The 24,740-nt window shown below is 42.0% G+C and overlaps 1 protein-coding gene across 1 annotated transcript in view; it reads right to left on the minus strand.

Moving 5' to 3' along the window:
• The window catches only part of USP53 (ubiquitin specific peptidase 53), a 30,241-nt gene extending 5,994 nt beyond the window's left edge, over positions 1 to 24,247 (minus strand). The window contains exons 1-13 of the mRNA XM_072119192.1: positions 23,735 to 24,247; positions 16,168 to 16,260; positions 13,735 to 13,869; positions 13,322 to 13,435; positions 13,144 to 13,226; positions 8,564 to 8,669; positions 8,210 to 8,356; positions 7,977 to 8,126; positions 7,707 to 7,875; positions 6,601 to 6,753; positions 5,847 to 5,996; positions 4,250 to 4,982; positions 601 to 665 (exon numbers count right to left, since the gene is read on the minus strand). Of these exons, the coding sequence (XP_071975293.1) occupies positions 601 to 665; positions 4,250 to 4,982; positions 5,847 to 5,996; positions 6,601 to 6,753; positions 7,707 to 7,875; positions 7,977 to 8,126; positions 8,210 to 8,356; positions 8,564 to 8,669; positions 13,144 to 13,226; positions 13,322 to 13,435; positions 13,735 to 13,869; positions 16,168 to 16,260; positions 23,735 to 23,881 (2,245 nt within the window). The 5' untranslated portion in view covers positions 23,882 to 24,247. The remainder of the gene's footprint in view (positions 1 to 600; positions 666 to 4,249; positions 4,983 to 5,846; positions 5,997 to 6,600; positions 6,754 to 7,706; positions 7,876 to 7,976; positions 8,127 to 8,209; positions 8,357 to 8,563; positions 8,670 to 13,143; positions 13,227 to 13,321; positions 13,436 to 13,734; positions 13,870 to 16,167; positions 16,261 to 23,734) is intronic.
• Between the last annotated feature and the right edge of the window lie 493 nt (positions 24,248 to 24,740).

Raw genomic sequence — 24,740 nt, forward strand, 5'->3', positions numbered from 1 at the left:
GTAAAAATAGAAGCAGTATTTTTCTCCTCTGCTGACACAGAGAACCATGCATGGCTAAAACTAGCTTGTGATCCGGCTGAGAAGCTTGGCCCAGGGCTCTCTGCTAAACTAAATATGGCAGATGTTCGCGTTCTGGCCTGCAGAATCAATGCTGTATTATCTGTACAGGAGGTGGGGCAGCATATGACTTCGTGTGCACACACAAGCTAGTACACTTGTAATGTTAAAGAACTTTACAGTTATACCAGAATTATAGGAAATCTTCCCCCCTATAAAATGCATATTTATGATTCACTGTGCAGTGAGAATCAGATTGGGCAATAATGCAGTTGCATTTCAGCATCCACAGTATAGCAAAAAGACCCATAAACCTCTAGTTCACTTGAGCCATAAACACCTGACTGAGAACTTCTGTTGTAGACTACCCTACTTGGATGGATGGGTCATTAGTCGCCAAAACCAAATGGAACGAGTTCCACTCTGGAAATCATCTACGCTGGCCTACATGCGATTAGGGAATCTTTTAGAGAACCTACTCTTTTCCAGCCCAAATCTTCAGTTACATAAAATAGTCAGTCAGATCAATTTCCAATAACTTACCATTTAACTGGCTTCTACTGTGTGGAGAGGTGGAGCGAAATCCATTTACAGGATGCTGATGGTCACTGAAATACAAACGGTACCAATTAATACTTAATACCATAACATGTGGTAAATGGGATGGTCTATTATGAACAATTCCTTTCTACGTGGGTGGCTAGTCCTCACTGGAAGAATAAGGCTGGGGCCATTTTAGCGACCTGCTAAAAGCTCTCTGGACTCAAACCCACTCTGGTGTGGAGTGGTAACATACACATGGCAACTCTGAAAGCCCCACAAGGAGTCCTATGGGTGAACCACAGGAAAACATGAGGAAAAAAAGCAACCTGTCCCAAAGGACAGAACAAGTAAAGGAAGAATTACATACCTCATTGATCAGCAATATAATTTGTTCACAGAAAATCCCTTCAGATACTGCATGAAGCATGCAGTGTATGCATCCTGAGGGTATGTTCACACTAACATTTTGCATAGATTTCCATGCAGATTTCAGCAGCTGATTTTAGGCTTCTATTCATTTAAAAGGTAGTTTGATACAGATGAAGATTATATTAGACCCCCATTGAATTGGAGACAGAATGGAAGTCAGAATTAAGTGTCCACAAGGAGGAGCTATTAGACATTGTCTGGTGGAGGGCTCTCACTATACCTGTGCCCTGAACTCAACCACTAAAGTGATTCTCCCAGCTAACAAAGCAATTTCACAAGGTCATCCTATCAACTACACAAAATCTTCATGGTTCTGCCCAGCTGTGCCTTTCCTGTTAGGTACAATACAGCATTAGTAAGGACATGCTGGCATCAACCCAGAATGTAACGGAGCTACAGCAGAAAACACAGCCGGTGGCCAGGAGCAGCTCTATAATGCCATCAAGCTGGTTGTAACAATAGGGCAAAGAGTGCACCAGGCCCTGTGGCAGTAGGGGCCCATGTCTAACGTCTCTGCGACCCCAAGGTGCAAATAGAGTTGAGTAAAGTGGCAATAACGGTCTATACATTTAGTCCTACCCTACAAATATTGTATTGGCAAGTCACATTACTACTACCTGTACATGAATGAATAAGTCAGCAAAAAACTGATATTGTGTAGGGCAGTGGTGGCGAACCTATGGCACGGGTGCCAGAGGCGGCACTCTGAGCCCTCTGTGTGGGCACCCAGGGCATCACCCCAGCATAATGTTCACCAGACAGGACTCAAAGAATCTTCCTCGAGAATCTTCCTACAATGATAGGCGAATTTGCCCTCCTCTTTTCAACTGCGTTGGTGTCTTTAGGAGGCTGAACAATTGAAAGTTATCAATGAACAAGGAGAAATACATTACTGCTTAAATTGCTGCGCTGGCACTTTGCTTTAAATAAGTGGCTTCTGGTTGAAGTTTGGGCACTCAGGCTCTAAAAGGTTCGCCATCACTGGTGTAGGGTAATTACAGAGTGAACTTTTCAAGGGTTTATTTATGTTAATGTTGGTTATGGCTTACAGCCAAGGAAAACCCAAAAGTCATTAACTCAGAAAATTAGAATAAATTGACTCAAAACACCTGCAAAGGCTTGCCAAGTGTTTTAAAAGGTCCCCTAGTCTGGTTCAGTAGGCGACACAATCATGGGTATGAATGAGGACTTGACAGATGTCCGGGAGGAACTCATTGACACACTCCACGAGGAAGGTAAGCCACAAAAGTTCATCAGTGCTTGTGTAGGTCCACAGTGTTTTATCAGGACCAAAGTCAGTACAGCAATCTACCAGAAAAATTTAGAGCACTTCACGCTTCCCTATACTGGCAAGATTTTTCTCATTTTCCAGGAGGACTTGCCACCTGTCCACATTGCCCAAAGTATCAATATCTGGTTTAATCACCACAGTATCACTGTGCTTGAGTGGTCAGCAAACTCACCTGACCTTAACCCCATAGAGAATCTAAAGGTTTCTGTCAAGAGGATGATTTAGACTGCTTTCACACAACCTGGGCTTCCATAACACCTCTGCAGCGCCATCAGCTGATCACCTCCATGCCACGCCACATTGATTCAGTCATTCATGAAAAGGGAGGTCCAACCAAGTATTGAGTGCATTTACTGTACAGAATTTTAATTTGGCCAATATTTCTGTGTTCAAAAAATGTTATACCATTGGTCTTATATTGTAATTTTCTGAGATAATGACTTTTGGGTTTTTCTTGGCTGTAAACTATAATCATGAACATTAACAAATAAACACTTGAAAACGTTAACTTTGTAATGACTCTACACGATATAAGAGTTTCATTTTTTGAATTGAATTACTTGGAATTTTTTAAAATAAAATTCTAATTTATTGAGAAGCACTTCCACACGGACAACAGCATTACTACTCATATCCTGAATATACTCCTACTATGCATATAGGCACAGTGCAGCATCACTACTCTTAGGGTACATTCACACGCAGTAGAGAATAGCGGGACACGGCCGCACACACGCCGAAAGATAGAGCATGCTCTATCTTTTTGCGGTGTGCGGCCCGGATCGGTGACACACATGTGTGGCACCGTATCCCCTCCGTACCGCTATTGCTGTCTATGAGGACGTACATAAGCCCTTAGTCAGTATACATGGTTTTCCCTCTGGAATAAATGAGGTGTCCACCGAAGTCTTCAAATAGCCCTCAATACCACTCTGCCGGCAGAATCTATACTACAGCTGAAGAAGGAAAAGCATTGGCTCAGTCTACTGCATGCATCTGATATGCTTAGGCCCAGTTCACACTTCAACTAGGGTTTCCAAGCAGTACATTATTATAACAATAACGTGCACAATCCCAGCATTACATTGTGATAAGCATTTGCCTTTATAAAACTACAGAATAGCTTTAGGTCACAAATGTATCAGATGGTATTGTTTTTGGCATTAATAAAGATCAAATTGTTCTCCAACACCTAGGACAGTAGTAAAACTTGGTAGCAATATCCTACATGAGCATATACACGGTTCACCCACGAAAAATAATCATACGCAGTATTAGGGCTATTTAAGTTATCCCCTATCCAAAGGGGTTCAATTGCTCGAACACTCACGGATCACAAGAACAGAGCCCCCAGCAATCTAGGGAACAAAGCTCCCATTGTCATCAGGTGAAGAAGAAAGATAAGCATGCGTCCTGCCCCTCCATTACATTTTATTGTAGTGCGATCCGGTACTCCCATATACAATGAATAGATTGCCACGGATAGTTTGGTAGTATAGGAAATTGCTGAGCACAGCAAACAATTGAATGAAGTGACAGGACATTTGCCACTCCACCCATGAGCGAGTATGGGAACCCTGTTCTCGGGTTTGTTGGGGTCTCAGCAGTCGGACCCTCACTGATCACCTTGTTCTAACCTATCCTGCATAACTTACATAGTTGGTAGAACCCCTTTATTGGTTTGCGCCCATAGCTTGGCATGTGATAAAAGACACAGTAAATAGTATCTACACAGATGCCAATTTGCATCCTGTCCAAAGGATCTCTCTGTAAAGATCACCCTCTTGTCTTAGATTTCCAGTGACGGGTGTTCAGTTCCACCATATATTATGCATATTGGCCAACTAGGTGGTCAAAGAGTTCTTATCGTATCTGGATTTAACAACATATGACATACAAACACCTTGCAATAATTAAATCATAATTCACCTGCAAAGGCTTTCTTGGAGTCCCTTCATATCGGCAAAGCTGGTTCCTTCAATAATCGGAGAATCCAGATTACTGGAGCCACTGCTGATGTGATCGCTGCTTTCATACCCAGACTCTGCCCTCTGTATCTGCCAGCTGTCAAGATGGAACATCTTCGAGTCAGAATTTAATTTGTTTCTCTCATTTGGACCTTTCCCAAGAGATTCTAGAGAACTTCTGCTGCCAGATTCTTGTTTTATTTCATCCTCATAGATTGTCATTAGGACCTTTTTCTTGGGACTCTCCTTTTGGTTAGCACTTTGATCCTTGACCGCTTGTTGTCTTCCATTAGATTGTGCTGTGTGCCGTGGGCTAGACTGACTTTTTTCATTCTCATTAAAGATGCTGTCCACATTTAGAGTCTCTCGCATGGGTCTCCAAGGCTTTCTGCTTTTGCCATTGGTCTTCTCTCTAAATTCGTGACTACCGTCTGTATCATAGCCAGATGGAGTATTGCTCTTCACCTTACTTAACTGCCTGGGCTCAGAGATTATGGACTGGCCTGTAGTGGATGCAGAAATGTGCCTGGGCTGCTGTTCTGATCTCTGCTGCTTATATGGTCCTCTTCCTTGACTGCTAAAAAAGTGTGGGTCGGGATATTGCCGAAAACCATTCCTAGTAGGAGAGGATGCAGGTTTCAGTTGTGTTCCAGAGAAGGATTTGGATGGATATACCATATTTCCAGACGATTGTTCTTAAACAGAAAAATAAAAGTAAACATTTTTATCACCAATCTCACTGCGTTTGCAACACATTTATGGTACACATTTGCTGTAAAGCCAGATGCCAATTCTCATGTTCAGAGTTGGATTAGTACTAAGAGGTAGATTCTACTTGTAAATTCTCAATCCTTTACAGGATTCCCTTGTAACTATATATCGGACTGGTTAGGCCATGTGAAGTCACCCTTAGCCTACCTGATCAAGAACATGTGCATTCTCGGTCTGCAAACAAAGGACCCATGTGCCATTGGCATGCGAGTTCCACTCACACAAGGAAGACAATAGCGTCTGCTCAGAGTTTTTGGCAAACAGCTCAAAAAAGACATGGGACCCGGATTGCACATGGAACGTGGATTGCACACGGTGGAAAACCATGTTTGTTTGAGGGGGGCCAATCAAACGGTTGTAGTGGGGACCAATATTGGGCCACACCATTGGCGGCCAGATATCTGTTCCCATAGACGCCTATGGCGCCTGATCATGATGCGATGAGACAATGTGTGCTCCCCGCACCGTGATCAGACACAAAAGGCATCTAAGGGGACCAATATAAAATCTGTATAAAGTATTTTAATAAGCCGCCATTAATATCAACTACATTAAAAGAAATGAATTATATGTCATACTCAAGTATTGCCATCTAGCGTTAATTAGTTGTAAATGGGAGTGACAGAAAAGTGAGCAACACGGTTTTGGAAACTTCAGAAGTTACAGAAGCGGTGTAGCTCATTCAGCTACATTGCTTTTCTTTCTCCTTTGGAGTTTTAGAAAGCATACAGAACATCCAAGCTAGGCTGTTTTTGCAAACTGGGTTATTGTCACCTGAACCAAACTACCTTTTGGTCTGGCAGGTTCCTTCTTCTGGGTTTTATCCAAAGGCTTTCTTTGAGATGATGATGATGCACTTTTTAGGTTATTCGCTCTTTGGGCACATTCCCGTGACAAATCTTTTAACTTTTCCTGATGATCATTCCGACCCAATTTCACTTGAATTGATGAAAAAACAAAACAAAAAAAGTACACAGGTCATTTAAAGTGTATTTTTTTTAATTTCAGAAATGAAAAAGAACAGGTTTTTTTTTTTTTTTTTTTTTTTTTTATAAACCTTAATATATTTAAGGAAATTAAAAGCTTCTCTGTCCATTTTATGGAAGTAGTGTCTTTGGAAAAACTTCTCAGGTTCCTACACAGCAGATAGATAAGGACAGGAGGCTAACCATTCACTCTTCATATCTAGGTAGATAATATTTCACTTTATAATTCAACTGTGAGAAGATAAACTGTGGTCTACAGAGCTCTGCTAAATACAGGAAAATGGGGAAAGGACACAGGAATGCATTTCTTTAAGAAAGTGTATCAAGTATAATATTATCACCTGAACTATTAATTTATGCAATTTTGTTAAAAAATGTATTGTACTTTAACCATATATGTTGTGCCTTTTACATTGAGAATCATTGTCAGTACATTTAAACTAAACTAGTTGTATACATTACATGAGTAATTAGATACCCGTTTGTTTCATCCAATATCCAATCAAAGACAACCTCTTTGTAGTAACCCAATGCTGAGAGTAGTAGTTTTACATACCAGGTCCTTTGCCAGCACTTGACTGAACACTGCTGCCATTAAATCCTGTATCATTATGATGCTTGTAACCACTATTCTGATAAATATGCTCTCCAAGATCCCGATCTCTATTGTATTCAGACTTCTTGGATGTTGATGACATTCTGTCATTAGCTAAGGAAAGGAGTGAGTGAAAAAAGGTTACTATGAATAGTATTCATGTTTGTCATTACATGTCTCAGGTGGTATGAACCAGTTTGTTGAACACTACAGGCAGGATGGATGGGTGAGATAAGGAGATAGCTATGCGTTTTTGCCTGCAGTCTTCCACAATACTGCTTAGTAGAACAGTTCTCTACTGGAACCCCCTCTCGTAATACACCCCTTTATTATCACTCCCTCAACAGCAAATGTTAATAGGACACTCTGGGGGGCAATTATCATGCCCATTTCTGGTGAACTTGGAATTAACAGGTCTTGGTTCCTTTCGCACACCCAAGAAATTGTGCACAGGGTCTGACGGGACACTGGCCCAGGGTATAGCTGAAATCTTTACCAGGCAGAAGCTAGTGTAGCTTTATTTTGAGTGCTGGAATTACTAAAAGGACAGAACCTCTAGGTAATTTCAGCACGTTGTGCACTGGTCTTAATAAATTCCCAATGTTAAGGTTTGACACCAAACCTTTATTAGATTTCTGAAAATAGTAACAGTAATAGTCATTTTTCAAAAGCAGGTTCTGATAAGACCATGAAGACGATGATAAAAGTAGTCGTCTAATCAGAAATAAACCTCATCAAAATTCAGGCCCTCAGGCACACACTTTTCCCATTCTTGGAAAGAAATACATGTTTTCCAAAGAAAAAGTAGCAGAATGAATGGCCTTCCATGTAATAGAAGAACAGCTAGAGTCTACCCATTCAGGGAACTTCATATGGGCACATGGATAGGGTTTTTTTTTTTTTTTTTTTACACAAGACAACCCCCATCACATAGAATACATTCAGATAGAATAGTGTTGCTTTACATAATTTAGCTTTTCTGGATGAGTATGCAGTTAAGATTTCTTACAGACCATTTTACATGAAACTCCACACACATTCATATCCTTCATTATTTTTATACACACCTGTGTCTTCATTGGTAAAGATTCTTTTATAAGGTGTCCAGTGCATGACCTGCCTAAGGGCATCATCTGTAGTCACTGCTGTGCCATCAGGATTTGCATAAAACAATAGCAAAGGCTGGTAATGACATCGAATGCACTTGGTGACTACATCTTTCCATTTGGTTCCAACCTAAACAACCAGAAAAAAAGGTAAGAAAAAGCCATAGTCAGCTCTAACACATGGGGGAATTAAGAAACCTAAAATGAAAACCATTTTCTGAAGAAAATTACCTCTTTCACTGAAGCATCATCAAATAAAACCCATCGGGCACTCTTTGTATGATAGGCAAAGGCACAGTAGTGTCGGCTAGTATAGCAGATCATACCCACAAGGTAAAGTCTACTTTCTTTAGCTTGTTCGTCAGTAACTCTAAAAAACAACTGTGGAAGAAAGGTAAAGTTTAGTTCACTACAATATAAGTTCTATTACACTTTGCCCAAGAGACTACAATAAAGATACATACCCCAGGTAAGTAGAGCTGTGTAGCCAAATTCCGAACTACATCTTCAGTCAAGTCAGAGTTCTCAGAATCCCAAACAAGACCAATGGTAACTATTTCAGGGCAGTTCATTAACACTCGACGAATCTTGATCTTCTGTCCACAATTACTCTGAATGTATAAAAACATCCTTTAGTCTTAAATTCATGCAAATAGAGAAGCCTATTGGTGAGGTCTATGATCTCCAAAATGAAAGAAAAGGAGAGATGCCTCAAACCCATAGCACAGACTTCTGCTACACACAGTCCATGTTACCAGGACGTTGTCTACATAATTATAGTGAAAGCATATGCAATGCAATAAATTTATTGTACTCACAGGACACTTTCTATAGTCATCTGCAGTGTTAGCAGCTTGGAGTAACTCGGCAAACATCTCTGGCTTCAGGCGCTCGTGTCTCTCCAGCATCCGATCAACTTCATTACTAGACATGGAAGGTACACAGGTGTAAAGAACGTCTCCAAGGAAGAGCAGATTCATTTTCCTTAACAATTCATTATATGCAGAGATTCTCATTATCAGCGATTGCCATAGTGATTACCCATCCCTAGGGCTCTTTCATTTTCATTGTTATTTCCTTTCATGTCTATTAAGCTCACAGTACAGTGGAGGGAAATAAGAGCTGTGATCTAAACAAGCCTTCAATTAATACAGACTAACAAGGAAGATTTTATGGTGTATTGTGAAAGTCTTACCGCATTACTAACATAAATAAAAGTTTCAAAAGGAGCGCACATACCCTTAAAGGGTACGCACATTTTTTAGGACTTTAAAATTTTTTAAGGTTAAGTTATCATTTTCTGCAATTGAGAAATAGTAAAGATTCTGGCAATGACTTGTGTAGCACATTTTGAGTAGATTTCCCCTTTGCAAGCGCTAACTTTATTTTTCCTTTGTATCTGATCTAGTGGGTTGAGGCAGCATTTTAGACTTTGTATACAATGGGGAAAAGTATTTAGTCAGCAACCAATTGTGCAAGTTCTCCCACTTAAAAAGATGAAAAAGGCCTGTAATTGCTATTATAGGTAAACCTCAACTATGGGGAGACAAAAATTGAAAACAAATCCAGGAAATCACATTCTGATTTTTAAATGTTAGCAAATTATGGTGGAAAAAGTATTTGGTCAATAACTAAAGGTCATCTCAATACTTTTCTGGCAATGACAGAGGTCAAATGTTTTCTGTAAGTCTTTACAAAGTACACCCTGTTGCTGGTATGCTAGCTCATTCCTTCAGGCAGATCTAGAGCAGTGAGGTTTTGGGGTTGTCGCTGGGCAACATAAACTTTAGACTTCCTCCATAGGTTTTCTATGGGATTGAGATATGGACACTGACTAGGCCACTCCAGAACTTTGAAAGTCTTCTGACGAAGCCACTCCTTCGTTCACTGCCCTTGCTGATGGAAGGAAATTTGCATCAGAAATCTCCTGATACATGGCCCCATTCATTCTTTCATGTACACGGATCAGTCATCCCTGTCTTTTGCAGAGGAAAAGCCACAAAGCATGATGTTGCTCTCCCATGTTTCACAGTAGGTGTGGTGTTCTTTGAATGCAACGCAGCATTCTCTCCTCAAAACACAATGAGTTGTGTTTTTACCAAACAGTTCTACTTTGGTTTCATCTGACCATATATGAAATTCTTACAATACTGTTCTGGAACATCTAAATGCTCTCTAGCAAACTTCAGATGGGCCCGGATATGCAATGGCTTAAGCAGAGAGACACGTCTGGCAATGCAAGATCAGCTTTCTTCAGGTCATTCATTAGGTACCATTAGGTACTGGGATTTCTGCTCACTGTGATCATTTTGACCCCACAGGGTGAGATCTCTGGTCAAGTCTTCCATTTTCTAATTATTACTCCCACAGTTGATTTATTCACACCAAGCTACTTGCCGATTGCAGATTCAGTCTTCTCTTTGGTCTTCACCATAGTGAAGTTTGGAGTGTGACTGTTCGAGATTGTGGACAGGTGTCTTTTATATTTATAACAAGATAAAACTGGAGCCATTACTACAGGTAACGAGTGGAGGACAGAGGAGCCTCTTAAAGAAGAAGTTACAGATCTGTGAGAAATCTTGCTTGTTTGTAGGTGACCTGATACTTATTTTCCACCATAATTTGCAAATAAATTCTTTAAAAATTGTGTGACTGTGATTAATGTGATTTTCTTGATTTGTTTTCACATTTTGCCTCTTATAGTCAAGGTTTACTATGATGTCAATTACAGACCTCTCATACTTTTAAGTGGGAGCAGTTGCACAATTGGTGGTTGACTAAGTACTTTTTTTTTTACTTACTGTAACAATACTGAACAGTAAAGATGTGTATGAAGCTTTCTTGCTTTTAGCTGCATGTCTCTACCCTACATTACACTGCTAAGGAGAGAAAGTCTGCATACATCTGCAGCCTGTCTCCTCATCTTTACCAAAGGCCTTTTCCACAGAAGTATATACCGTATTTTCTGGACTATAAGACGCACCTTTTACCAAGAAAAAAATCTTGCTAAAAAGTGGCTGCATCTTATAGACCGGAGGTCAGGAGGATCCAGCACTGCCAGACCCTCCTGACCCTGTAATGGAGATCAGGTGATGCCCTGATATAGAGCTGCACCCGATTTTCCAGAGAGGAGCCTCCGTACTGCTCTCCCCGATGTCCTCCAGGACCTGGGTGGTGTCAGAATCATGTGACTGATCACATGCTTCTTACATCACCACAGGTCTCATACTGCCATGCTTCCCTGGGACAGGGTAATAAGAAGGGAAATGGGGGTGTGTATAGGTGAGCTGGGGGTGTGTATAGGTGAGCTGAGTGTGTGTAGGTGAGCTTATTGTGTATGTGGATGGATGATGCAGAGTTGAGTGTGTAAATGTATGTCTGTGTGTGCTGTGCTTTAGTGCAACCAACAGGGATATTTTAATTGTTGTAAAATATATTTTTCCTTTTTTTGGAAGCCTAAATCTGGGGTGCGTCCTATAGTAAGAAGCGTTTTATAGTCCGAAAAATACGGTAGGTACCCGACAGTCCCACTAAATTCCTCTAATTCAGGCTACCTGCATGCAAAAAGGTTTTTTTTTTCATTGAAAAGTATTGCATTAAGTGCAGTTGTGTGCCGCTGACCCTAATCAAAATGTGGAAAGTCTCTAAAGTGTTACCATGTTTTTCCCTACACTGCTGCCTACGTATGTGGATGGGTTGACTGTCTCCTATGTGTTATGTCGATTTCTAAACTGTAAGGCCACATATTTCAGTGAACGTCATCATGAAATTGCTGTCAATTTTTGCATTAGATATGTATAAATAATAATAATTTAAAAAAGTCAATTGTAAATGTAAAAGTTATATAGTATACATAAATAAGTAGCTATGGTCAATATATTATTCGCTGAAACATCTGTCAGATGTCTTCGTCTGGCAAGCAAATTGAAAGGCATTCAAGTAAAATGGGAAGATTACACCAACTACTACCTGTTGTCAAATATGCCATCTGCAGCACTCTAGATGGCTGCAATATGTATATATAGAAATAGAATATGAATACGCATGCAGGAGGTGCTTTAAAGCAATAGGAGACTCAACATTTATCCATTCTCACTATACAATTAAATTTACACGTGCTCATTCCACGCCAAGGTTGAAGTACATTAGCAGCGCCACGCTAGCTAAATTGTAGAGCGCTCACCCATTCCGACATGATGCAAGTAGCCTTTTGAAAACGCTGACAGTAAAAGCGGAACTCAGAATTTCTAAGCTAACTGCACATGGTAGAGGATACAAAGAGGCAGCACAGCAGCCCAGTAGAAAGAACATCTGCTTGTGTCTGGAACCCTGGGCCCAAATAACATGGTGCACTTACAGCTTGAGTCACAATTCAAAAAGGCTGCAATTTAAATAAAACATTAACATGCTAAAATCCTCCCACGCCTCGCTAACTGCGCATTATTTATCCGAAGATTGGAAAAACTTTTCCCCAACAAAGCTTCTAATGCCTCTGACTCACTGGAAATAAGAATGTGGAGGGAAGTAATTTCCTGCCACTCATGTCTCAAACACAAAATGAAAATGGGTTTCTGACAGGATTAATGTGAAAATGCCAGATACTAGAGAAACGCTCTTTGCCTTTTGAGAGGTTCTCAATAATAACTCGTCGCACATCCAAGAGCTGTTATAGACTTTAGCTCCCCATTCACAGAGATCATTGCTGTGTAAAAATGTACTATTGGGAAGCAGAGTAAAAAGGCAACTTGTGATACATATACAACACATCCCATAGCACGTAGCAAAATTGGGAATAGCTTTATAAGGTGGTGGGGTAAAGGACTCAAGTAACCTATCAGTAAATTAAACAATATACCTTTGCCTCTTTTCAATGCCGTACCACAGTGTTCACCAACTGGTAACCTGGCAGCATATTCTGGGCTGGTGCTTAGGTGGGTAGTCTGAATTACAGATCAAATGTTGTCCATATTTCCTAGACCGAAGACTGGACTCAGCATCAGTCATGTGTGATACTGTTTCCCTTGTGGGACTTCTTGCCCCATACAAGGCAGTGAGTGAAAGCATCACAGATGACCACGGTAGTATGAGTCTTGGACACATATGCCCCCCCACCCCATTCCAAGGCCAAATGCAGCCTGTGGAAACTAGACTGTACTTCGACCCGATACCACAGACTGCACTCCATGTACAGAAGGAGGATCCTTGCATTATACCAAAATATGACGCAAGGAGCACTGTATTTACTAACGGCCCCAACTTATTTCTAAACACTTTTCAAATATTAAAGTGCTAGAAGAGCTAGGCTTCATACAAAGTAAACTTGTGTATAAAAAGCAGTGTTAAACGTCCTACAACATCATTTTACTGCCAAATGTAGAAAACACATGTAAATGCTTACCAAAGTGCAGTAGTAGAAATGTAACGGACAAACTCGGTAAAAGGCAATGGATCAGAAGAGGCTCCGCAGCTGCGACACACGCACTGTGTGTTGTACAAATCAAAACACGTGTTAGAAGGATAATAAGGTGGAAAATAAAAATGTATTTGCACTCAGAATATTAAAGCACCCTTCATACCTGCTCATACAAAGTCATGGCAAACTTCTGATGGGTAATGCAGGATTTTGAAGTGCACATGTCACCCTCACTATTTGGCACAATATGGAAGTGAATTCGCTGTAATATATTTTCCTGCAAGAGTTGCACAACAGGAACACAAATTATTAAAAGCTTGGCATTGATCTTTTCCCAAAAACACTATAGTAATACCAAATAACCAGCCAGAGTAATAAAACATGTACAAAAACCTGCACAGATTTTATTGGCTTCATTCTGCATTTACACAGATAAATATGGAAGCCATTTTTCATCAGTGCCATTTAGTACTTGTATACCGAAGTAAAGACACCAGGTAAGTGCATCATTTTCATACAGGAATTATGTGCTACATGGTTTGATTTAGGAGAAGTAAAATAAATAAAAATACTCACAAAACACTCGGCAGCATCATCCATTAGGCCAAGCTGGAAGCGATGCTCATCTTTGAAGCTTTCAGCAAGGGCAAGCCTCATGGCATCAGAAGGGAGGACCTTCTCCCGACTAGTTTGAAATTGGGAAAAAATGGACTGTAGACAAGAAAAGAAAAAAGTGAAAGCTTTACAATTATGTCATTAAAAACAAAGTAAGGCTCATTCACATGTTCAGTGCTCATCCAGTTACAGTCTTCTAGGCGAGCATATAAATCATTGTATGTCAGCAGCTCATCCTCCCATGTAAGAAGAGGAATCGCCACTGAAAACACAGAATAAATTAGTTATATTATTGATCACTCATTAACTTGCAATATCATTAATGAGCCCTCATTACACTGTGTTCAGTAGCGTTACCTGCAGTGCTACATGCAGATAATCTGCCTTAGATTCAGGTACATTACAGAACCGCCTTTTTGAAAATGGGTGAAGTTCTAGTGTCAGCAATGCCCTTTTTATTAGCAAGAAATGTCAATTTTGGAAACTTGCATGCAATTTCATTTGCTGAAACTGTAAATAACCCTCACTGTTCCAAAGAGAAAAATAAATTCTATCGCCAAAACTTAAGACTACTAATTTTCTTCTGACAATAGTAAACTCAGGTGAGTGTCACATGACTATGCACGGTCTGAGTTTCATGGACCAAGGACAGTGCTGGGATTCCATACATCATAATAAAATATGATGCAAATATGATGCAATATGATGCTTGCAAGCAGAACAGACACTCCGACAATGTCACAATGGTAACAGTTCTGTGTTGCTCTTCTTCAGGTAAGAGGGACTCCTTGCATCATATATCATTATGCTTCATGGACTATGAATTTATGCTTGTATAGGGAACAAAAACAATTACTTTAGCTGAGGTCTGTGTTGTACAGTAGTGTGTAACAAACACATACCTATCCAGGAATGAAAATTATTATGCACATTTACTACTTTGGAGAAATTATTTATGCAAAACATGAATCTTAGGAAAAGGGGGTGGGATTACAGAAAATGTCTTCCCAATAACCTATAAGGCATACACTGTACAAGCCCTCAACCCCAACTCAAGTAGAAGCTATAGCATCGAGTAACCTGCAACACACTGGTTGCTAGGGATAAGCTGTCTGACAACATCTATAGCTGGTAGCTACAGCGTCCACAACAACGTGAGTCATGTGCGCCGCTCAGAGACTAGACTGGCACGCTGCTGACAGCAGAGAAAGGATCCTGGCGGCAGCATAGCCACGTCATTCCTCATCTGAAAGTGGGAGAACTTGTTCAACATATGTTAAGAAGCTGACAATTATTTATGCAACAATAACAGCATCTCCACGATAACACGCTATACTGGCCATAAAATCAAGACAATCTGTGCAGGGGTTCAAGTCAGAGTAGTTACAAATATCCAAATATAATCACTTGAAAACTGTGTATGGAGGGGGGGCATTAGGGCAGATGCACATGGCAATGTGACCCATCCGTTATAAAGAAGAGCACTGCCACGTCAGAACAGTTTCCCACCGATCTATCAGAGTATAGTTTATAAGGGATGTGTGAAAAACACATGCCAGACTGAGGCAAATGGGCTGTGAAAACAAACCTAAACGCCCATTTTTCCCTAATGATTTTTGCAACATTCCTGTGTAGCTATGGAAGGAAAAAAATGCTTTCCTACTAAGTGGGCAAGGTATCCAACGAAAAATCATCTTATGCCCACCGTAGAAGCAAGGAGAACACATACACACAGATTAATACTGTGTATATTTATTTATTCAAAAATAAAGATAAAATACTTAGGGCATATTTATTTTGTAGATTGAGGGGTTTTTTGTTACTGTGTGAACCTTAAAAAGGGGTAGGCCACTTAATCCAGGTTAAAAGAGGACCTGTCACCCAATTTTTTGGCACTAGGAGCCGCTTACTAAAGTCCGATGATGGAGATGCATGCAATCTCTACACAATCTCTTACACAATATCTGCCCCTTTTACACACACTACCATAAAAGTGGCCAACCCCTTCAATGCATCTTTAGAATATTTATTCTTTATTTATATAGCACACACAGATTATGCAGCGCTGCACAGAACTTGCCAAATCCGTCCCTATCCCCAATCGGATTCACAATCTGTGGGAGTTAACCCATGCAAACATGGAGAGAACATACAAACTCTTTGCAGATGTTGACCTGGATGGGAACCCAGGACCCCAACACTGCAAGGCTGTTGTGCTAACCACTTAGCCACCGTGCTGCCCCGTTTTAAACACCTCACTGGAGAAAGTTAGCTGGCCTACAGGCAAACATACAAGTTTCTTCATGTAGCACTAAACCTCTAATCTTCTTCAGCCGTAGAAGTGGAGCTTGCCATTTAGTTTTTTCATTTGGATCCGTAAAAAGAATGACATACCTTTAAAGCACAAAATATGCAGGCTTCACCTAAACACACATGTCCAGTTAACCCACGTAAACTGCGTCGAAAGATGTCCAACTGCCACAGAACCTGGAAAATAAACAGAATTGAATAAAGAAATTAAATTACCATGGCAAATATGAAGTTTCCAAAAACATAATAAAACAAAAAAAACAAACTTAGATGACTTTGTGTAAGGATTTGCTAGTAGTAATGATTTGCCACAACAGTAGCCTTACTGTTAGTACCTCCAGAATACTGCTTTTTCACAGAGATAAATGGAAAGGGGAAAAAAAAAAAAAAAAAAGGTAAAAAGGTAACTTCCCACCATATAAAACACTTTTGTGAGATAATGTATTAAAAAAAATATATATATATTAATTATCACCATATCTTAAGAGGAGTTCAGACCTTGGATCAGTCCCCTGTCCACAACATGGTTCCCCTCTGTTGCAATATCATGAATAAAGGGGTTTAGCGTTATTATGGGAAAAGTCCCAGTGGTTCTTGGGGTGCGGGCAGCCTGCTGCGCTATTTTTACAGCCCGGTCGGACATATAAGGGTGATTTGGAGCCATTCGAGCCAGATGAAAAACATATTAGTAGGTGTGTGCGCTCAGATCCTCAGTGATCAATAGAACGGAGGTCAGAATGTATGGCAAGTCATTGCTTCAGCGATATAAACACACAGCAGCACAGGGAGGGGGAGGGCGGTAAACCATGAGCATCATGGATTTATTAGGACACTAGATGGGTTTTTTATTATTATGTTTTGCCATAAACAGCTGCCAGCTTGAAGGGTTTTAATTGTTTTAAGAAAACACAGAGGCAAACAAAGGACAAATAGCCAGTTTTACCACTCCACCTCTAAACTGACTAGAGAAGAATGTGGGGAGAGCAATACACTCTACAATCCACAACATAACGGCAGGAATATTCCAGTACTGAAGTATATTGTGCTTTTACATGGGACAACGAGAGGATGGACAATGCTTGCTACATAACATATACTGTATCTAACGAGGTTAAACCACCTCCAGTCACTAGAAAAGTATGAGTTTGAGAGTAAAAATTTTATAGTGGTCAACTGCTGATAGGACCAACCCCATGACTTCTGAGCATAAAAATGCAGACAAACAAGTAAAATACACATTACACCACACATTGTTTCCATAAGGCTATACATCATGCTCATCTGCTTCTCCTGCTACAAAACATACTGCCTACAGATTACATTGTCATGGTGACAGGTTCCCGTTACACAGCTACGAGCGAAGACATCTCAAATCCCAGCCTATGCATATAGGGGCTGCTATGCAACACAGCCAGGACCTATGGGATAGGGACGACTCCTAAGCCCACACCATATTGTTCCTGTGCTCCTAGAGCCCAACCAAAGAAGCCACCAAACCTGTTATGTGACAGCTTGTACTTGTGTGGTCTTGTGCTGGTCTGATCTCCACCGTGATATCAACAACGATACCACCATGATTTTACGAAAAACCATTATGGCTTCCACCTGATAAACATACAATTAATGTATAGGGAAACACTAATACATTGCCCCTTTTTATGCAAAGTAGAGAACAAAAAAAAACAAAAAAAAAAAACAGCGCTAAAGTTAATTACAATGACAAAAATAAGAAAAATTAATGGAAAAAGATTGGCCACATTGACGCTGTAGAGGTATGGTTTCATTAGGACAAGAACATTTTTCTTTAATCTCATAAAGGAAATGTATTTCTGAGTCAATTGGAGTTCAAAAGCCTTTCCTTCCGCCTTTTAAAAAGGTCCCTTGGAGACTTATCTATGGCTCGGAGGAAAAGGACTCTCAAAGGAGTCTTCCTGCAATGACCAAAGTTTCTCCTTCATTACAGATTCTAATCTTACAGTAACATTCCTCATCTTCTTATAATACCCTCATTGACATCCATGTTACATGCACTATTCACCAATAAGGAGAGTGAGAGGAGACTTCACCAGCCGTGTACCCTGGCAAGGGGTGGTTAAACATCTTGGCATACTTGATGCTTGAATCAGATCATTTTAATATTGAGGTCAATGGGTCCATATGTTTTTCACATATGCTGCTGGCTCCTAGACTGGCCTGAAATCAATCTCAATAATGAACGAAATGGAAAAGAAATTCCATAAATATTAAACTTTCAATACAACCAACAGTGCTAGCAAATATAACCTTTGTAACATAAACGGTCAGTGTAAAAGCACTTTCTCCAATTAACCTGTTCTTTCCTATAGAGCGAGTCTCTACACACTCGGATTTAGAAGGTATCCCCTGTTTGCAACATGTTGTAGAAATAGTTTCGGTCAACATGGGAAGAACAAAGGGGTGTGTGGTCTATTATACAACACACAGTCAAAAGTTTGGCGCAATAAAAGCAAGATAAAGTAAGCCTTCAATACATAGCAATAAATCTGGTAAATCCAGTCTAAGCCATGTAAATTTTACACACTATTAATATAGTACCTGAGAATGTATCAGATTACATCCTAAAAGGGAAAGGCTGTAAACCAGAAGCACCTCAATCCTTTTCATACAGTCTATAGTCATACACAGCCAACAACTAATCCAGGGCCTCTGACCCACATTACAAGCCTGGAGGTGGGGAAATGACTCAATGAACCTACAGGCAGCATTTCCAGAATGACTGCCTCAGTAAAGGTACATGATATGACAAGACACTGGACACACAAAGGCACGTCATCCATGACCAGCAGTCCAAAACACACTTTATTGCAGCACGTGATAAAGATGTAGATTAGAGCAATTCTACCAACTACACAAAATTATTTATCTTACGTTTTATTTATGTCCATTTTATAGTGCCCACTCAGCCTAGAATGTCCTACTCAGAATGGCTAGTTCCCAAAACTTTTTATTTTTCTTGTTCCAGAATACACCACCCTCAAAATCAAGTTTGTTGTGTAAACCCATCCATTCAAATACGTAATATGCGGTGAGATAGCTGTCAATCAGCAAGACACAGTATACTCCCCATACACACACACAGACCACGAAAACAAGGGGTCGCCCTCGTTGCTCCGACAGATTAGTGGAGCAAACAGCCGTGCATGACCGTTCTGCTCCATTAATCTCTACGGAGCTGACGGAAATTCTATGTAGACTGGAAGTCACCTTCTCAATTCAAGTCTAAGGCTCGGTTTACAGCAACATCTAAATCTCCATTAAAAAGTAAAGAACTGAGGCTAATTGTATCAAATAAAAATCCAGCTGACATCAATGTAAAATTATTTGTAATTTGTTCGGCTCAGTTAGTCAGGTATCCGTTATGCATACGTTTTTACGACGGCAAAAATTACTGCAGCTGCAGTACTATTTCTCTGTTTGAAAAAAAACAACAAAAAAACGCATGCATAACGGATAGTTAGAAACAGTGTTAGTTAGTACCAGAGGCGTCACTAGGTCAAAAGATCAGGGGCCTGTGTCGATCTTTTGGCCAGAGTCCTGGATCTTTGTCCCATTGTCCGGGTATTCCTCCCTACTCTCATCACAATCTGTGTCCAGAGCCACTGCTTTCCCCTCTAGCGTCCCATAGCTTTGAGAGAATATTACTACCCAAAGGCTGCAGGACCTGTGATGATGTCATGCGTCACATGACCTGCAGGGAAAGCCCATGTACAGAGCTGCACTACCTTACTAGTGAGGGGGAAACATAACAGGAGCCAAGGGAAGGAGGAGAACATGGGAGGCCGCCCACATTACTGTGGGTCTATGTGTGGATCAGTAATGAGCACTGGTGTCTTATATTGTTTAAATGCAAGGCAAACGAGTGAACACAGCCGTATAGTATTTTGGACAGTTTTATCCTGCTGCTACCCCTAACACTGTTACCTGATAGAGAACATGTCACCTGCAGTCACTGGATGTAACCAATAGGGATTTTTCCTGTGTAGCTACACTATTGCAGAAACATATCTTGTTTAACCCCTGAACTGAGTGGTTTTGCTGAAAAAAAAAAATCATACACTTATAATAATGAGGCTCTGTCGCTCCTGTGGCTACTCTGGCACGTCTTCTCTCACCGTAATTATGCTCTGCTTCAGAGAATGCCGTATAATAATAATAATAATAATTCCTTTAGTTATGTATAGCGCACACAGATTTAGCAAGCTCTGTGCAGCGCTGCGTAATGTGTCCCCAATGGGGCTCACAATCTAATCAACCTACCAGTATGTTTTGGATTGTCGGAGGAAACCTGAAGGACCTGAAAGAAACCCACGCAAAACACAGAGAACATACAAACTCTTTGCAGATGTTGACCCTGGGACTTGAACCCAGGTCCCCAGCGCTGCAAGGCTGTAATGCTAACCATTGTGCCGCCCACTTCACTGTGTTGCAGAAGCAATCAATTGCTGAACCATCCTTCAACTGCTGTGTATGAGTCAGTCAGCTCAGGTTGATTAGTCTCGTCTTGACAGTTCAGGAAGCTCCATGTAATGTGTTTATGAAGGCAGCCATTATGCACCCAGCTTTCCCAAAGTCACTTGGATCAGGGATTAAACAAGATATGTTTCTGCATCAGTGTAGCTACAGCATTCTCAAGGTATGTTTGGTTCACAATACATAAAAACAAACGGTCAAGTTAAAGTGATTCTCACAAACATGACTATAGGTGGGTCAGGGGTATAACTACAAAGACAAAAATCTCAATATACTCAGGATAACCAAAGTAAAACATTCTCTAATTCAATGTTATTAACAAAAATATAGCATTTCACAGATATAATTCAACATGTCTCCATGAGTCCTGGTGTTTACATTTTGGTTGTTCTTGGATACGACCAAAAATCCTGACTATGGTTGGGTAGATTCTCTATCATGAATAGTTTCTCTTGTACTGTAGGGGGAGGGGCAGGAGGCAGAGAGCACTACAGACAGAGGCACTTCCTGTCCAGCATCCTGTAGATGAGACAGCAACTGCTCTACAGACAAGATAAGCTCTTGATCCGAGGATCCAAATAGAAGTGCTAAGTGTGTCATTGTGTTTTATATCCATCTCATGATCTGTTTCATCTCCCTTCTTCTTTGTGTCAGATACTAGTAGAATGTTCATAAGCTAAACGATAGTGTAGACAAACCCTGTACCCATAATAATCGAAGCACACAGCATCTCACAGCACAGAGGAATCATGAAGTGTCTGCTCAGCTAGTGCCCACCCACACTGTTGAATTTTAAACAAGGGGGTCAAAATTATCTGTATTTTTTTAAACATCACTAGGTGATTAAAATTTGCAAATCCCTTTAATGAGATTGCCTTTATAGGTGCATAGTCTTGCAAGGAGAATCTATTTGCATATTTCTGACTATTGCACCTAGTGAAAAGGCAAAGATCTTGCAAGAGAGGCTCCCAAAAGTGAAGCGGCCTCTGCTCCACAGAAAAGTGGCTTTAGGATTTTACTAACCAAAGACTGCTGGACAGCCGCTTTAAATAATAAAATCCAAGTAATCCTGAACCTTTTCCCATAGAACTATACACACATGAGCTCAGCTGCTTCTGCAGATCATTCCAAACCGGTTTCCATGCCAATTGTAAAGATAATAGACTGTTTCAGGGTTATTTGTCATGTAGACAGAACAGGACCCCGAAGCCAAAAGGGCATCAATTTATTCATTAGCATCTCAAGAAATACCTAATGATGAATCAACATCAATGTCAGATCAATAGGATAGGAAAACACACTGTACCGTGCCAATATCAATTATTCACTTGATAATTGACACTTGGTACTGGCGCGATCTGTCAGGTCAGCACAATGCCAGGAACAATAGGAAGAAGCTGCGATGTATAAAACTTGTAGAACGCCTACAATATAACATATGATCCCAGACATAAATAGCATCAGTGTGTACACGGTAAGTATTAGAACACATGTCTTATGTTCAAGAAGAAAGAAATGCTTAGCAAGTGCCAAGTTACAAACATCAGTGTGCCCATGTAACCAGCATTTGCATCGGCACGTGCCCATATAAGCATGGCATCATAAACAATGAGATGGCATGTACCACACACAGAACAATTCCTGCATGTAACATACACAAGTGATAACACATACAGACCGGGTGACACACAATGATGAAGTCAAGTCCAATATAAAATAAAGGTGTAGACTGTAACTAGCATCATATTGTGTCACACAAGCACATCAGCACACTGTACCAAGGATGAAATAATATACATAGAAAACCGACTGCAACGGCATAAATGCAATGTTTGGGGCAATGAATAACATTACAACCAGCATCAAGCACACACAGCGAGATAAAGAGTCCTGTATCTACACAAAGGTATATACCAGAATCATGACAGCACCCATCCAGAAACACTCAGCAATGTCCCCCTATGTTATTATGGCAGAGCTCATCGCTGTACACAATTGTCTGTGTCAGTACTAGGAGCTTAGCTAAAAGCAGATATCAATTATATTATTAATAGCTTTAATAATTAGCCAGTAAAAATCATTAACCACAACAAGCAGCGTCTGGTACCCAAACCCCAGCTCCATGTTACTACAATCAGGTACATGGTGGCAGTAGCAGACAGAAGCTCCATGTCATTGCTACCAGAATCATACCCAAACACCACATATATCTAACAGAAATCAGCAGTATATTACTACATGGAGCAGCAGCCGTCACACTGCCCGCGCACAGGTAGAGCGGGCAGGCAGCCGTCACACTGCCCGCGCACAGGTAGAGCGGGCAGGCAGCCGTCACACTGCCCGCGCACAGGTAGAGCGGGCAGGCAGCCGTCACACTGCCCGCGCACAGGTAGAGCGGGCAGGCAGCCGTCACACTGCCCGCGCACAGGTAGAGCGGGCAGGCAGCCGTCACACTGCCCGCGCACAGGTAGAGCGGGCAGGCAGCCGTCACACTGCCCGCGCACAGGTAGAGCGGGCAGGCAGCCGTCACACTGCCCGCGCACAGGTAGAGCGGGCAGGCAGCCGTCACACTGCCCGCGCACAGGTAGAACGGGCAGGCAGCCGTCACACTGCACGCGCACAGGTAGAGCAGGCAGCCGTCACACTGCACACACAGGTAGAGCAGGCAGCCGTCACACTGCACGCGCACAGGTAGAGCAGGCAGCCGTCACACTGCACGCGCACAGGTAGAGCAGGCAGCCGTCACACTGCACGCGCACAGGTAGAGCAGGCAGCCGTCACACTGCACACACAGGTAGAGCAGGCAGCCGTCACACTGCACACACAGGTAGAGCAGGCAGCCGTCACACTGCACACACAGGTAGAGCAGGCAGCCGTCACACTGTACACACAGGTAGAGCAGGCAGCCGTCACACTGTACACACAGGTAGAGCAGGCAGCCGTCACACTGTACACACAGGTAGAGCAGGCAGCCGTCACACTGTACACACAGGTAGAGCAGGCAGCCGTCACACTGTACACACAGGTAGAGCAGGCAGCCGTCACACTGTACACACAGGTAGAGCAGGCAGCCGTCACACTGTACACACAGGTAGAGCAGGCAGACGTCACACTGCACACTCAGGTAGGTCCGGCCGCTCACCTGCACGGCGCTGTTCAGGAAGCAGCTGTTCTGGCCGGGCTCGTTAAAGAGGCCTTTAGTCGGTGCTAAGGAGAGCATACTGCCCGGCTGGTAGACCTTCCCCAGGTTCCCCCCCGCCTGCCGGCGGAATAGTTTCACCCAGGCCATGTCCCTCCGGCAGGGTGCACGTTCCACAAGGCACAGCAGGTAGATCCACACGCAGCGCCTCTCACACAGGTGTCGCTTGTGCCCCTAGTGGCCGGGAAGGCTCCATCTCTCCCGGTGGCCGCACACGTGTAATGTAGTCCCGGAGCCGCTCAGCTCTGTACAGCGATGAGAAGGAGCAGCAGAGACTTGTGGAAGGAGGCGGCCGCCGTGCGGTGGAGGAGGAGCCGCGCTCTGCTCTCGTGAAACCGGAGGAGGTGCTCGTAGACACTCGCCGCCGTGCAGCCTGCGCTCTGGAGCGGATCACCGTCCCGTGCCCTCTACTGGCTGGGTGCAGCACGTGACACCCTCCTCCTCCTGTTATTTTTTGTTTTCTTTTTCCGGGAGCTCACCTGTACGTGACGTCGGGGGCGGGGCGTCTAATTTTCCCTTCTCTCAATTGGCTACCTGACATTCAGGGAAGGCGGTGGGTGTGGTCTGTCAGACCGGTTTGTGAGGGTGGGTCACCAGTGTTGGGGTATGTTATGTATGTGCGCGGCCTAGGGGCACGGCATGTCAGTGCCCTCAGCAGCCTCCCAGTGCTGTAAATGGGTAGTGGGACACACGTGGACCTCTATTTATAGAACAGTTTGAACGGGGATTATTATGGACAGGACTGGCCTTAGGGGTGGCAAACTGGGCATATGCCTAGGGACCCCTGTCCTGAAAGGAGCCCCTGCATATTTGTGGGCAGATGATGTATTGCTCTTTAATTTGTCTATTTCCTATGTATATATATATATATATATATATATACAGGCGTTCCCCTACTTAAGAACACCCGACTTACATACGACCCCTAGTTACAAACCGACCTCTGGAT

The sequence above is a fragment of the Engystomops pustulosus genome, chromosome 1, assembly GCF_040894005.1.
Source record: "Engystomops pustulosus chromosome 1, aEngPut4.maternal, whole genome shotgun sequence".
Lineage (NCBI taxonomy): Eukaryota > Metazoa > Chordata > Amphibia > Anura > Leptodactylidae > Engystomops > Engystomops pustulosus.